At 36.5% G+C, this 17,381-nt stretch overlaps 1 protein-coding gene across 14 annotated transcripts in view; it reads left to right on the forward strand.

Annotated features, from left to right (window-relative positions):
• Positions 1-17,381, forward strand: part of TANC2 (tetratricopeptide repeat, ankyrin repeat and coiled-coil containing 2) — a 440,902-nt gene that overhangs the window by 195,572 nt on the left and 227,949 nt on the right. For all 14 annotated transcript variants that reach the window (XM_015438693.3, XM_015438694.3, XM_015438695.3 and 11 more), the window contains one exon: positions 10,751-10,899. In XM_015438693.3, coding sequence (XP_015294179.2) covers positions 10,751-10,899 — 149 coding nt within the window. The remainder of the gene's footprint in view (positions 1-10,750; positions 10,900-17,381) is intronic.

Consider the following 17,381-nt stretch of genomic DNA (forward strand, 5'->3'; position numbering starts at 1 on the left):
CTGTTAAGTGAAGTTAACATTGCCAGCATGATAGCATGAATCTTCCACAGAAATAATTTCTATTTTTTTGTCTGTTTAGTAGTGCAAGATATTAATGCATTCATGGTAACACATTTCTGGTTTAACACAAATTAAGGATGTTTTTTAGTTGTGGATGAATGCTAGCGACTTAGTTTTGACAATTGTTTAAATTAGTAATGTTAAGCTGAAATTTAAAAAGTAAAGTTTGAGAGGGTCAAAAATTTACCTGCTGGGTATAATGCACACTCATTATTCGAGTGATGGGTACACTAACAGCTCAGACTCCACCACTGTGTTGTACATGCATGTGAGGAATCTGCACTTATACTTCCTAAGTATATAAAATATTTTTTAAAATTTACGTAAATCTGGTAAACTGGGTCTTTATCATTTGTTTTTTAAAAAAAGAAATGCAAATGTGTTTGGTGCATTCTTACCTGAGTGGGAAAAAAGTACATATTTGTTTTCATTAGTTGAAGATCTATTTAAACCATAACATATTTCATATATAATTTCCTTGAAATCTCTTGATTTCTAAAATTATGTCTTTATTAAGACAGGAACTTTAAATGAAAGATCTAAACGTTTAGAGTAGTAAGTTTGCTGTTATTAGTATCCCTCATCTGAGCAACTTAAATAGTATTTAAATATATAGCTTAAATATATAGTGTTATTTGTTTTTTTCCATAACTCTAGACCTGTTTCTTAGAGTAAAAAAGTGTAAACAAGTATTGTTGAGAAAATAGTTTCATTCTCAAAGTCAGTGCCCTAAGTCCTTAATACATTTTTTGTAATTTTGTAAAAATTAAAATATAAATACAGAAAGGAGCACAAATATCAATTATGCCTTGCTATGAAAATTTATGAACACATCTTAAATCAAGATATTGAATGTTTTCAGCAGTTCAGAAGCTTCCTTCATGCTTCCTCTGCATCATTATCCTCCCCCACAAACATACCCACTGTTCTGACTGCCATCATCAATTATTTGTTTTACCAATTTCTGAACTTTGTATAAATAAAATCATTTAGTATGTTGTTTTTTTGTTTGTTTGTTTGTTTTTCAGACAGAGTCTTGCTCTGTCGCCCATGCTGGAGTGCAATGGCATGATCTTAGCTCACTGCAACCTCTGCCTCCTGGGTTCAGGCTATTCTCATGTCTCAGCCTCCTGAGTAGTTGGGATTACAGGCACCTGCCACCATGCCTGGCTAAATTTTTTTGTATTTTTAGTAGAGATGGAGTTTCACCATGTTGGTCAGGTGAGCCACCCACCTCAGCCTCCCAAAGTGCTGGGATTACAGGCGTGAGCCACTGCACCCGGCCCTTTGTATTCTTTTGAATCTGTCTTCTTTTGTTCAGTAATACAGTTTTTTTGGGGGGGGGGTGGGAGGGTAGAGGCAGAGTTTGAGACAGGGTCTCACTCTGTACGACTGTACGACTGTCTCACTCAGTTGTACAGTGGTGCAATCACGGTTCATTGCAACCTTGATATCACAGGCTCAAGCCATCCTCCTACTTTACCCTCCTGAGTAGCTGGGACTACAGGCATGTACTACCAGGCCTGGCTACTTTTTAAAAAAAAAAAATTTTGTAGAGTTATGGTTTTGCCATGTCACTCAGGCTGGAATAGCTGGGACTACAAGCATGTGCCACCACACCCATCTAGTTTTTGTATTTTTTTGATAGAGACAGGGTTTCACCATGTTGGCCAGGCTAGTCTCGAACTTCTGACCTAGAGTGATCCACCCGCCTCGGCCTCCCAAAGTGCTGGAATTACAGGCATGAGCCACCCTGCTCAACCTTGATGGACATTTTCAACTTTGGCTATGATGAACAATTTTATGAACATTTGTCATGTGTCTTTTGTTGCACCTATTAGTATACTTTTCCCTTTTTTTATACAACTGGTAGTGGACTTGCTGAGTCATATGGTTTCTGTAAAATGGCAAACATTTTCCAAATTTGAAACCATACATTTTTTAAATGCCAAATCTTTTATCCAAATTTGATGCTACCAATTTACATTCCCATCAGCACAGCAGTGTTTCAATGTTCCTTTGCCCTGTACTGTCAGATGCTATTTTGTTTTGTGTGCCATTCTGCACTGTACATGTGTAGTAGTATCTCATTGGAGTTTTGATTTGCATTTCCCAATAATATTCAACACCTTTACATGTGCTTATTAGCTATTTGGATATTCTCTTTTGTAAATCCTGTGTGGATCTTTTGTCTATTTTTTAATTGGATTGTCTTTCTTTTTCTTGTTGATTTGTAGTAGTAGCCCCATTCTATGGCTTGCCCTTTTACCTTCTTAATGATGTCTTTGGTGAACAGAAATTCTTGTTAATGAACTTGACTTTGCCAATATTTTTTCTTAACAGTTGTTGCCTTTTCAGCCTGTCTAGGAAATGTTTACCTAGTTCTAGGTCATAAAGATGTCCTATTAGGTCATTTTCCAGTAGACTTACTGCTTTACTTTTTATATTTGGGTCTATAATCTATATGAAATTTATTCTTTTAAGGACAGGATTTATTTTTCCATATGGATATCATATTGATCTGTTACCAGTACTTGAAAATACTCTCGTGTTACTGAAACACTGCAGTGAAACTTTTGTTCTGAATCAGGTGATTATATAGAGAGAGATCTGTTTTTGGATTTTTAAATTCTGTTCCATTGACCACCTTTTTATCTATGCTTTTGTCTAGCTGTGTCTTAATTACTGTAGCTTTATATTAATCTTGATATTAAGCAGTATGTCATTCTTTTGTTTGTTTGTTTTTGAGATGGTGCCTCGCTCTTGTCGCCCAGACTGAAGTGTAATGGTGCATTATCGGCTCACTGCAACTTCTGCCTCCCAGGTTCAAGTAATTTCCTGCCCCACCCTCCCAAGTAGCTGGGATTACAGGCATCTGCCACCACGCCTGACTAATTTTTTGTATTTTTAGTAGAGACGGGGTTTCACCATGTTGGTCAGGCTGGTCTCGAACTCCTGACCTCAGGTGATCCACCTGCCTCAGCCTCCCAAAGTACTGGGATTACAGGCATGAGCCACTGCACCGGGCCTTTCTTCAAGTCTTCTATACTATTCGTGGACCTTTCCATTTCCATGTAAAATCTATAATCCCTTAGTCTTTACAGTGATGTATTCCTCAGCCAGATTTCTGGGAGCAAAGCCTAATGCATAAACACACTGCTTACAAACAGCCAAAACAAAACCAGAGCTGCAAATTTAAGTAGTTTTAATCAGCATAATGCAGGAGTGCTGTATGATTTATTTTGTGTATCACAGTCTCAGAAAGATTGTTTTTCAGCAACCAGCTGTCTGTTTCTCATACCTCAAAGTTGTTGTCATTATTAAAGAAGTTACAGAATTCCATTCAAGGAAAGTACTGTCTTTGTTTAGGTACATACCTTAATTGGAGTGTATTGTTATAAAAATGAGACCCTCTTCATATCACCTGGATGGTCATGGATGAGACAAAAATATAGGTCAAATAATTGATATGATGACTTGAGAAGTTTTGGAAGTTTTGAGCAAATTCAGTGGGCAGAGGGGAGCTGGGGACTGATGCCTGGCAACATAGTGAGAGACTGGACTTGGAGATGACAGTATAACTTAAAAGTAAAGCGCCTGAGGTCTAGAGCCAGATTGCCTGGCTCAGCCACTTACTAGCCGTATGAATTTGGTAAGTTACTTATTCTTTGTATGCTTTATTTTCATTATCTGTAAAGTATGGATAAGATTGCATACCTTGTAGGGCAATTTGATGATTAAATTAGATAATATAGGTAAAATTCTTAGGAATAGTACCTGGCATGTACAATTAACTAGACTACAGACCTTACTCAGATTTGGTTAATAACCATATAATTAATTGCCATATATAGCTAACTATTATTATAGCTAAGAAAAGTTATAATCTGCCCCAGAAAGAACCACCAAAAATTATGTTTTATATATATATATATACACACACACACACACACACATACATGTGTGTGTGTGTTTGTGTGTATATAGACACATAACGCATATATATTTTTTGAATAAATGTTCTAAGTTTCATTAAAACTATAAACCCACAGATACAAGAAGTTCAATGAATCCTAAGCACAGGAAACATGAAGATTTCACTAAGATACAATATGAAACTGCTTAAAACTAATGATAAAGAAAAAACTATTAAAATCAGAGAAATCACAGACGATTGAGAAAGATGACAGCACACTTCTTTTTGAAAAAAATCAAGACAGAAGACAAATGGGGCAGCATCGTTTTTAAATTTTTTAATTTTCAAATTTAGGAATAGCATCTTTAAATTACTGAGACAAAGAAACTATCAAACTAGAATTGTATACCCTGAAAAAATATAGTTCAAAAATGAAAGTAAAATGAAGATTTTCTTAAACATATAAAAAATGGAAGACTTTATCACCAGTTGACTTGTACTACAAGAAATGTTTAAGAAATTTCTTCAGGCAGAAGAAAAATGATACCACATGGAAATTCACAGAACTATACACAAAATGTTCCCAGAAAACCCCAACCACAACAAATGAGTGTATGCAAAATCTGACAAAATCAAGGTGACCAACCAGGGTGACATGCACCAGTAGTCCCAGCATACTCAGGGCACTGAGGTGAGACAGTCACCTGAACTCAGGAGTTCCAGAACAGCCTGGACAACAAAGCTGAGACCCCGTCTCTTAAAAAAAAAAAAAAAAAAATCTGGCAGGGTGCAGTGGCGTAATCCTAGCACTTTGGGAGGCCTAGGTGGGCGCATCACTAGGTCAAGAAATCGAGATCATTCTGGCCAACATGATGAAACCCTGCCTCTACTAAAAATACAAAAAATTAGTCAGGTGTGGTAGTGTGCGCTTGTCCCAGCTACTCAGGAGGCTGAAGCAGGAGAATTGCTTAAACCCAGGAGGCAGAGGTTGCAGCGAGCCAAGCGCCACTGTACTCCATCCTGGCAACAGAGTGAGACTCCATCCAAAAAAAAAATCTGGCAAAATCTGAATAAGGTGTGTAGTCTAGTTCATTGTATTCTCCCAGTGTCGTTTTCCTGTATAACTCACTGTTGTTATGTAAGATGTTTCCTTTGGGAAAACTGGGTGATGGGTACATGGTTCTATTTGTACTATTGTGGGGTTTTCATATTTATTAATAACAGCTATACTGAAATGTAATTCACATACCAAAAAATACATCCTTTTAAGATATACACCTCAGTGATACTTAGTATATTTACAGACTTGTATAACTATCACCGCTATCTAATTTTAGAGCATTTTTATTACCCCCCCCCCCCAAAAAAAAAATCCTGTGCCCATTCACAGTCACTCCCCACACAGCCCAGTCCTAGGCAATGGCTTATCTACTTTTTATATCTACAGATTTGCCTATTCCAGACATTTCATATGATTAGAATCATACAATATGTGGTCTTTTGTGTCTGATTTTCTTAGCACAATACTTTCAGTGAGTGTTCTTTCATATTATGGCATGTATCATTATTTCTTTTTTTTCATGGCCAAATGTTCCCTAATGGGAATATATGACATTTTATTTATCCATTCATCATTTGAGGGACAGTGGGGTTCTATTTTTGACTGTTATGAATAACAGTACTATGACCATTCATGTACAAGTTGATGTGTGTTTTCAATTCTTTTGGGTATATGCCTAGGAGTAGATTTGCTGAGTCACGTGGTAACTCTATGTTTAACATCTTGAGGAACTGCCAAACTATTTTCAAAATGTCTGCACAATTTTACATTGCTACCATTATTGTATGAAGGTTCCAATAAATTTCACTGTTTGTTATTGCTTGTCTTTTTTGTTTTAACCATCCTAGTGGGTATAACTTGATATCTCCTTGTGGTTTTGATTTGCATTTCCCTTAATGATTAATTATGTCAAACATCCTTTCATGTACTTATTGACCATTTGTATACCCTCATTGGTGAAATGTCTATTCCGATATTTCACCTATGTTTTAATTCGTTTATTTGCCTTTTTATGGTTGAGTAGTAGGAGTTCTTTATATAGTCTGGGTTCAAGTCCCTTGAACACATGATTCACATATATTTTCTCCCATTCAGTGGGTTGTTTTTGCACTCTCGATGGTATCCGTTGAAGCATGACACTTTTTAATATTGATGAAGTCTGATTTATCTGTTTTTCTTTTTGTCACTTATACTTTTAGTTTCATGTCTAAGAAACCATTCCTAACCAAAGGTCACGAAGTTTACTAACATGTTTTCTTTTAAGAGTTTTATAGTTTTAGCTTACACATTTAGGTCCACGACGCATTTTTACTTAATTTTGATATATGAAGTAGGGCTCCAGCTTCATACCTTTGTGTTTATGCAGTTGTCCCAACACCATTTGTTGGAAAGATTATTTTTTTCCCATTGAATTGTCATTGCATCCTTGTTAAAAATTGACCAAGGCAGGAATGGTGACTCATGCCTGTAATTTTAGCACTTTGGGAGGGTGAAGTGGGAGGATTGCTTAAGCCCAGGAGTTCAAGACCAGCCTGGTTTACATAATGAGACACCATCTCTACAAAAAAAAATTTTTTTTAATTATCCAGGCATGGTGGTGCACACCTGTAATCCTAACTACTCAGGAGGCTGAGGCAGGAGGATTGCTTGAGCCCAGGAGGTCGAGGCTGCAGTGAGCCATGGTTGCACCACTGAATTCCAGTCTGGGCAACAGAGTGAGACCTTGTCCCACAAAAGAAAAAAAAAATCAATTGGCCATAATGTAAGAGTATATTTCTGGACTCTTTATTTCCTTGGTCTATTCTGATGCCAGTACCATATTGCCTTGATTACTGTTGCATTGCAGTAAATTTTGAAAATAGGAAATGTGAGTCTTTGAACTCTGTTCTTCTTTTTAAAGGTTTTTTTTCTTAAATTTTGGGCCCCTTATATTTCCATATAATTTTTGTGATCAGCTGGTCAATTTCTGAAAATAGGAGGGAAGAAGGAAAGGAAGCAAGTAAGCAAGCAGCTGGAATTTTGATAAGGATTGCATTAAATTGGTAGATTGATTTGGGGAATATTGATATCATAACAAAATTATTTTCCAAACCATGAACATGGAAAACCGTAATGCACCCTCCCCCGCAAAAAAAAAAAAAAAAAAACTAAAAGACTTGATACACACAATATGGATGAAACTCATTCTAAAACGCACATTGCCTCCAAAGACCAGACAATCTTTAAAATAGGTCAAAGAATTTTCTTAAACTTTTTTAACTCACTTTCTCTATTCTTAAAAATTACAAACCCAATAACCCTGATAATTAAGCACTGATTTCTCTCTCTTAAGCTACCACTATTTCCATTAAATCCTCCCTTTTAGTGATCTTCAGATGGCCCCATTATTAATTGTAATGAGGGGGGAAATGTCTATCTTTATGCCACTGGCCAGATTTTATTCTACTGGTAAGTTTTCATTTTGCAGGCAGAGAGGTTTTATCATAGCAATTACTTGCAAGTGGGAAATAGAAATGAGACAAAAAGGGAAGAAAAATGGTAGTATTTAAGGAAGAATGCAGAATCAACGTACACTAAGTAGGAAAAAATGAAAATGCGTGACCTCGTGACATTTTCAGCATATTTTAAATGAAATGGTTTGGAGGGAAGGACCTGACTTCGTGTTTCAATATACAGTATTTGAATACACTATTCTGTTGGTGCAAAAGTAATTGTGGTTTTTGCCATTACCTTTAATGGTGCCATAATGGCAAAAACCTCAATTACTTTTGCACCAACCTAATAAATCCCTACAAGTGAGAAGCTGTTCATCTGGTCCTACAGAGCACCTTCAAAATATATTTCACATATTCCCACCTTTTAAAAAAAAATTATTGTTTATTTTTGAGACAGGATCTTGCTGTGTTGCCCAGGCTGGAGTGCAGTGACATGATCACGGCTAACTACCACCTTGGCCTCCTGTGTTCAAGCAATTCTCCTGCCTCAGTCTCCTAAGTAGCTGGGACCACAGGCACGCGCCACCACACCCAGCTAATTTTTGTAATTTTTGTAGAGATGGAGTTTTGCCATGTTGCCCAGGCTGGTCTTGAACTCCTGGGCTCAAGTGATCAACCTCCCTCAGCATCCCAAAGTGCTGGGATTTAGAGCATAAGCCACCACGCCTTGCCCCACCCTTTTTTGTTTTCAGAAGTAACTATTTTTAATTTATTTTAAAATAGTCAGTGAAAATGGATTAGGGAAGAGGTTACTGACAGTGAAGTCTGTAATCTAGAAACTAGAAAGGAGGTGCCTCTACTGTTTCTACTTTCTTCCACCCAAAATCCTGGCAGACTTTAAGGAAGAGGAGACAGAGGCAGCTGTTGGTAATCTAAGACTTAAGATGGAGGGATTCACAGGTCCCTGTCTGTTATTTGAGAAGCCCTCACTAATTCATCTACTAGGCCTTTTCATCATGTGTAAAATTTTACTCAAGATCAACAAATAAGAAAAGTTCAAAACAAATGTAATTGCCAAAGATAGTTTTTTCGTATCATAACCTGGTATCGGATTTCTTTCATTATAGAGTGCACAGCAGATAGTATCATATTGATGTCATCCTCAAATGATATTTTGAGATGACGTAAGTAAATAGGAAAGAAAAAGTAGATTTAGCAAGGTGTAAAAAAATACCAGTCAAACCAGATGAAAAGGACCTGGTGTGGTAGCAGTATGTAATATAGCCACCCACGGAAGAATTCTTGAACTTCTTTCTGCATTCGTACTTGGAAGTACTGGAAGTAGTGATGTAGAAAGGGTTGCAGTTATCTGTCTCTTAAGAACCTCCATTTGATTACCTTAGTGTTTACAACATGCTTTGTTAGGATTATTGAGATTAACATACTATAAGCAATATGCCTATTATTACAAGTTATCTCTTATTCAGACATTCTCACCATTTGTAATATTTGTTTCCAGTGAGGAAGACACTGTTGTGCTCATTGGGAGCATAAATTCTGGAGTCAGGGAGCTCAAGTTCTAATCCTGGCTCTACCATTTACTGGTTGTGTTACTTTGAGCAAATAATTTAATTTATCTGTGCCTCTATTTTCTCATCTGTAAAATGAGGGTAATAATTTGTACCTTAGAAAGTGGAATCTAAAGTTATGAAGGTTAAGTAAGCTAACATTTGTAAAGTATTTACACTAGTGACTTGTGCATCATAAGCATTATGTAAGTATATGCTAAATAAATATATACTCTTTTATTTTATTTTCCATATAGATTATAAACTTTTCAAAGTCAATGACTGTATCTCCATGTTATATATAAATTCGCATATCTGTTGTTAACCATGTACGTAGAAAACACTAATTATCTGAATAACTTTGTAGGAGACAGTGAAATAGAGCCCCAGAATATCTAGAGGTCTGGAATCTATGATGAGAAAAATTTGCAAAAGATTAGTTAGTTTAACCTTTAGGAGGGAGGAAAGTGTTATTCATTAATTTGAAGAGACCAGTTTTGCCTTTTCATTTTATCAAGGAATAAGAAGCTTCCAATTATTCTTGAGAAAAAAAATAAGTATCTAAATGTTTATAATATAAAAATAACCCTACTGATTCTCTTATTTCTGTTCTGTGGCAGAGCAATATATGTATGTTGCCTCTGGGGGGATAATAGGAGAGGAAAAATAGAGCCTTGTTTTTCTACCTTGACATACATTCAGTGAGAGTTTTATAGAGATTTTTCACAGATGGAACACTTGAGTTCAGTACTAATATACAAAAATACACATATACCCTATCTCTGACCCCCAGCTTGTGACTTTATTAGAGACGTTAGTATAAAGTTAAATGGAATAATAACAATGCAGATCTTACCTTCTTGGCATTTGGAGTGGTTTACTGTGTAATACTGAATATCCTAAATAATAAGATGTGATTGTGTGTAGTGATGCTGTTGTGTTTTGGCATCAAACCATATGACACTACAGTTAGTGCTTGTAATGCTAACGGATATATCTGACCCCATAAAAGGATTTTTGTAATGTCCTTTAAAATCTGTGCTACTGTGGATTGTTACAAGGTGAGATTAAATGCTCTGAATTTAGAACAAAACCTGAATAAATATGGACAGTAAGTCAACATAAACAGATATTCATTTTAGGAAAATTTTTTTTTTGCCTCACATTTTTAATCATTTTGAGTTCCCTGGCTCATTTTTATTTGATTCGTGTAAATTTTGTACTTGGAAACAAATTTATATTGAGAGTGAGTAGTCCAAGAAAAACCTCATAACCTTGTCATTTTTTTTTTTTTTTTTTTTTTGAGACTGAGTCTGGCTCTGTCGCCCAGGCTGGAGTGCGGTGGCCGGATCTCAGCTCACTGCAAGCTCCGCCTCCCGGGTTCACGCCATTCTCCTGCCTCAGCCTCCCGAGTAGCTGGGACCACAGGCGCCCGCCACTTCGCCCGGCTAGTTTTTTGTATTTTTTAGTAGAGACGGAGTTTCACCGTGTTAACCAGGATGGTCTTGATCTCCTGACCTCGTGATCCGCCCGTCTCGGCCTCCCAAAGTGCTGGGATTACAGGCTTGAGCCACCGCGCCCGGCCAACCTTGTCATTTTTGAGTTAAAATGTGAAAACTAAAGAAATGACCAAAGTGAATGTATGAATAGTTGCAGAACTAGACCATTTTATTTTGAAAGATTCATGTTCTTCAGTGCCTTCTTGTTACAGGTGATGCTGAACAGGAGCTTGGCCCCCCTCCATCTGTAGATGAGGCAGCAAACACACTCATGACTCGTCTGGGTTTCCTCCTTGGAGAGAAAGTCACAGAAGTTCAGCCAGGTGACCAATACAGCATGGAAGTGCAGGATGAAAATCAGGTAAGCCATTTGCTATCACCTTTGAGAAACATAGTATGAATCAGCTTATTATGCCAGAAATAATCTCAATTGTTGAAAGCCTTTTGAGGCCTAGAATACAATTTAATTTTCCATAATCACTATTATTTCTTCGGTTTATGAATAATCTTTTAGCTTTAATCGAAAAAGCCACTTTTAGGTTTTGATTGATTTAATGAATGAATGAATGAGCAAGCCAACAAATAAAATTGACGTGTACATAAGCACTGCACCCCAACTTTGCAGAGTATACATTCTTTTCAAGTGCATGTGGATTATTTACCAAATTGATGATATGCTAAGCTGTAGAGCAGGTCTCAACAAATTTCCAGAGATTCCAATTACCGGAACCACAGTTGAATTTATCAGTTACAAAATGATAATTTAGAAAGTGGTATCTAAAAGATTACTTGGATCATTAGTTTAGATTTCCTTTTTTTTTTTTTTTTTTGAGACGAAGTCTCGCTCTGTCGCCCAGGCTGGAGTGCAGTGGCCGAATCTCAGCTCACTGCAAACTCTGCCTCCCGGGTTCACGCCATTCTCCTGCCTCAGCCTCCTGAGTAGCTGGGATTACAGGCGCCCGCCACCTCGCCCGGCTAACTTTTTTTTGTATTTTTAGTAGAGACGGGATTTCACCATGTTAGCCAGGGTGGTCTTGATCTCCTGACCTCGTGATCTGCCCGTCTCGGCCTCCCAAAGTGCTGGGATTACAGGCTTGAGCCACCGTGCCCGGCCTAGATTTTCTACTTTTCTAAAATACACATTTAAAACTAATATTTCTTTTTAAGCACATCTTTAGCTATATCCTACAAGTTTTGTTATACTTAGTTTTTATTATTTCAATTTTAAATGTTTTCTAATTTTTTTGTGATTTCCTCTTGGACTCAAAGGCTATTTAGAAGTATATTACTCAATGTCTACATATTTGGGGATTTTCTAAGTATCCATCTCAGTAAGTTAAAAAAATCAGCAATTTAAAAAATATTTTGTAGTTTTCTTTCTTTTTGCTATTTTCATGTCTTTCAGTTTAAATGTAGCAAAAGAAAGTACTAGAGTCAGATTCATTTATATGATCTTAATCTTCAGTGTGAATGATAGTGAAGCGTTTTATTCAGGAGATGACAAATTAATTTTAAATTGCATATTAATAAATATTAGTGAAGATTCTATGTCACATATTACTTTCATTACAATGAGATATACAAGGATTATTTGAATATATTTATATATCATGTGGATAATTTCAGATGTTCCAGGGCGCTCTCCTCAAGTCTCACTCCTAGGTTATTGGTTTTGCTAGCTGCACATTATTTAAATACTATCTTAACTCCCTGATTATCTCTAGCCCTGCCTTTTCCCCTTTACTTGAAATTTGTATATGTAGCTTCCCACATTATATTTTCTAACTAATGTTTAAAATGTATCTCAAACTTAACATGTCAGATTTCTCCCTAGAACCTGTTCCTTCTGCAGTGTTTCCCATATGAATAAATGGTATCACCTACTTGCTTAGGACAAAAGCATTGGAGCCATTTGACTTCCATCAGACCCACATTCACTCTTTCAGCAAATCATAGACCCCGGCTTCAAAATATGTACTCAATCTGATCCCTTCTCACTATTCCCACTGCTATACCCAAGTCCCAGCCACTGTCATCTTTTGCCTGTGCTACTGCAATAGGTACTAGAATGTAAGACTGGAAGGCTGGAATTTTTGCCTGTTCTACCCATTGCCATATCCTCTGCCCCTAGAACATTATTGTCTTTACTAGGTGCTCAGTAGGTATTTATTATATGAATAAATGGGCCTCCTAATAGGTCTCTGCTTCCACTCTTGCTCCCCTGTAGTGTGTTCACACAGTAACCAGAGTGATCCTTGTAAAATGTGAATCCGATTCTGTCACTTTGCTTGTAATCTCCTGTATTCCCATCATACTTAGAATAAAATCTAAAATCTTTACTATGGCCTGGAAGGCTGCACCTGATCTAGCCACTTGCTACCTCTTCTACATCACCTCCTACCCCTCTCCCTTTCATGCACGGCTCTCCAGCCACATTGGCTTCCTTGTCATTTGCCAGACACATCAACTATATTCATTTGTACTTGAATGTTCTTCCCCCACAACTCACTTCCTCACTTATTCAGGGTTCTGCCTAAATTTTACCTCCTCAGAGAGGTCTTAATTCCTCTTCTAATAATTGCACCTGCCCATCCCTATATCCCCTTATCCTCCTACTTTAATTTTTCATAGCTTTTACCATTAACTGATATTACATTACATGTTTAGTTGCAGGGTTGTTTTACCTCATAACAAGAATGTATGTTTCATGATGTCAGAGCTGATGTTTTTAAATCAATTAACATTGTAACTATGTCAGTATGCTGTGCCCTGTGAATAAAAAATGGGAATGATCTTGTTGAGGGATTTTTAAAAATTGGGATCAATGAAACGTCTGTTTCACCTCTCATTTCTTGATATTCATGTCAAGTTAAAATGTGACTTTTCTAATAATGACCAGGTAACTTGATGTCTTATATCTTATAAACTGAATATTTTTCAAGGACCCTGTCATTTCTACACAACTACATTTCCTTGGATTATAAAATGTGTACTTGTTGCTCTTGAGATTCTGCATGTCACAGTGACTTCTGTGTAAAGTCACAAGTCTATGGAGTACGCCTTACTTGAACATTACTGAATAACAATCTTAAGTAAATGAGCAGTATCATTGATTTAATATAATTAAAGCAATATGGTATGATAGAAAAGCCATTGAACCAGAAGGGAGAAAATTTGTGTTCTAGTTCCAACTCTGCCACCTACCGTTTTGTAAATTTGGACATGTCACTTAACGTCTCTGAGCTTTATATTTTTCATAGGTAATAATACTGACATTTATTAAATACCTACTGTGTACCAATTATTGTACTAATATTTTACTTGCACTATTTCGTTAAAGCTTCTTCACAACCCAGTGTGGTGGAGTTCATTCATATTCCAATTTTCAAATAAGGGATGGAAACACACTGCCAGAAAGTGATGGAATGGTATTCATATCCAGGCAGTCTGCTTTTATAAGCTGTGCTTTTAGCAGCCACACCATACTGTTCCAGTGTAATATGAAATAATAACACCTGACAGGGTTGTTGAAAGGATCAAGTTAAATCATGAATATGAAAATCCTTTGTAAGTTGTAAAATGCCATATAAATAAAAAGTATAAAATAATATGCAATATAATTAGTATATAAATATATGCAGCAACTGTGTGATCTGGGGGAAATTACATCATAGCTTTCATACTTTCATTGGTTTCATTTTCACATTTCTTAAGTGGGGGAAATAACATGCATTATGCCTCTCATACCACGTTGATAAAGAGTAAATGAGATAACATATAAAAATATTTTTAAATTGTTAAGCTTTATACAAATGTAAAATATTAATAGTGAAGCTAAATGATAGCCTTCTTGCAGTGTAATATACGCTGGAACTGTCTTGGAACCACACAAGAAAGTGACTGAATTGATCCCTGGAATTTCTGGTCTCAAGAAGATTATTAAGAAGTAGGAGGTCATGTTAATTTGGTGACTTTCTTCTGAGCTAAACAGTATATTAACAAAGATAAACTGCTGTGCTTAGGAAGATCATGTAGTGATGATATTCTCAAAATAGTAATGACAGAATCTAATGCAAGTCAGCATGCATCATTATTCTGCAGAAAAACAAAAGCATGAAAGTGATATTCACCTGACCCCTTTATTCTTTCAGTAGTTTCCAAGGTATTCAAATGGACCTTATTAATTTCCTCTTTAGCTACTTACCTTGTGCATTTGTAGGACCTTTAAGAGATCCAGATTAGGAGCTTTCTTAGGATTCTTCTGGAGGACATTAAGGGCAATGGGAAAAACACCCAAAGGTTTAGGAAGTGCAGTGGCTTAAATAGATGTCCATTTTAGCCTACAGCATGGAGAATAAATGTTGTCTTTCTCTAGCTCATTAACTAGTCTCCTTAAATAAACATAAGGCCTGCCTTTTAAGTCGTAAGCCATAAACAATTTTCTGTTTTCTAAATGGCTTGATATTTAAGCTTTGCTTTTACAGTTAAAGCTTTTAAAGTATACATTCTGTGATATGTGCAGAAAATAACTTAGAGTAAAAATAAGTAAGTGTCGTTTGGGCTTAACCTCCACGTTGTCAATATTATGCATATAATATGATTTTCTTTCACAAAGAACAGAATGAGAATCTTGTCTAAGAACAGAAATGAGTTGTTATAAAAGTAATAGATTCATACCATAATAAAACTTTTCTTCTTCTTCTTTTTTTTTTTGGAGACAGAGTCTCAGTCTGTTGCCCAGGCGGGAGTGTAGTGGCACGATCTTGGCTCACTGCAACCTCCACCTCCTGGGTTCAAGTGATTCTCATGCCTCAGCCTCCTGAGTTGCTGGGAGTACAGGCATGCACCACCACACCCAGCTAATTTTTGTATTTTTAATAGAGATGGCATTTTGCCATGTTGGCCAGGCTGGTCTCAAACTGCTGGCCTCAAGCAATCCACCTTCCTCCAGCCTCCCAAAGTGCTGGGATTACAGACATAGGCCACCATGCTGGGCCTAAAACTTTTCAAGTATGGGATGACTATAGCTATATCTAATGTAAAAGACCTGAGTACAGTTCATTTCATCTACCCACATGTGTCTCAGAATGGGAGTGGGAGGTTAAAAATTGTTTGCCACATTTCTAACCTGAAGGATTCCAATTCAGTAAGTCTGGAGTGGGGGCCCAGTATCTGTCAATTTTGTGAGAGAGCTTGCATGTTTGTTTTTTACATGTCACAAGTGATACTACCGTGTGCCTAGTTAGGAGTCATTGCTCTGTAAGGGAAAAAAGATTTTAAGGTTTAAAAAAAATAAAATAAAATCATTGCTCTGGTAGACCAGCATAATATTATAAAAATAGAGATTTAAAAAAATTGAAACTCTCCTCTTCTGTGGAGAGGTAACATATAGTAGAAGAGAAATTTGGATACATTTGAGAGCTTACTGTGTTGTTAAGAAAAATCAGATTCTAATATTATTGATACGATTGAAAAGATTTACTTGGTTGGAGGGTAATGAGTGCAGACTAGCAGCACTGCCTCTCCACCAGCCAGTAGCCCCTGCTCTACACTCCCACCCATCAGTACAAATGCAACTGCCAAGGACTGCAGCTATGGGGCTGTTACTAGTCCAACCTCTACCCTTGAAAGCAGAGATAGTGGCATCATTGGTGAGTTGGTTTTTATATTGATAATTTTGTGTCTTTTTTTTCCTTTTTAAAATAATTACACGAGCTTACGGTTTTCAAAAATTCTGCTTTTGAATTGTTGAGATGTATATGTAAATGTATATGTCACTTGTTCTTGATTGAGTCTAATGTATCTTTTGTAACCTGGTTATAGTATTTAAATTAAAATCAAAGCCTAGATTCAACACAGATGATTAAATACAAGGGACTGCATCTGGAAATGATCTCAGGATGAGTTGAAGAGCCTTAATATTCTCATAGCTAGTTATCAACATATTCTCCATTTATTAAATTCTAGCAGAAAGAGTATGAATAGAGACTCTATTTGTAAAGAAGTTGAAAGAAAGGTTTCTTTTAAATTTAACATTTAAAAATGTTAAATTTATCATTAATGCGTCTTCAAGTAATTTTGCTGCTGATCACTTAATAATTTTAAAAAGGATAAAATGTTGGCTGGGCACAGTGGCTCATGCCTGTAATCCCAGCACTTTGGGAGGCCGAGGTGGGTAGAACAAAAGATCAGGAGTTCAAGACCAGCTTGGCCAAGATAGTGAAACCCCATCTCTACCAAAACTACAAAAATTAGCCAGGCGCAGTATTTGGTGCCTGTAATCCCCGCTACTCGGAAGGCTGAGGCAGGAGAATCACTTGAACCTGGGTGGCGGAGGTTGCAGTGAGCCGAGACTGTGCCATTGCACTCCAGCCTGGGCGACAGAGTGAGACTCTGTCTCAAATTAAAAAAAAAAAAAAGATAAAGTGTTTTTAGTGTTTGAAAAAATATAGTTTTATTCACTATTGTAATAATTTGTGTAGAAAGAGTTGAAGAAAAGTGAATTGTCATTAAATTAGGTAAACCAGAATATATTATCACCAACCTTTTTAGTAATTATTTATTCCTTCACAACAAAACTTAAAAAGTAAATAACTTCAAGTGTAAGAATCATTCAGGATACAAAGTGATCTCAGGCTATAATGCTGTTACAGAGAAGTTATTTAGGTTTGTATTAAATTAATATTCTGTTTTATTAGACAAACTTTTAGAATAAGGCATTTTTCCCTGCATTCATGTATTGTCTCTGGACAGCTTCCTGTGTATCAAAAAGACACTTCCTTGCATTAAGAACTTTTTTTCTTTCCAGCTATAGAGATTATTTTTTCCCTTCCATCTAAAGAA

This window comes from Macaca fascicularis, chromosome 16 (assembly GCF_037993035.2).
Source record: "Macaca fascicularis isolate 582-1 chromosome 16, T2T-MFA8v1.1".
NCBI classification, from domain to species: domain Eukaryota; kingdom Metazoa; phylum Chordata; class Mammalia; order Primates; family Cercopithecidae; genus Macaca; species Macaca fascicularis.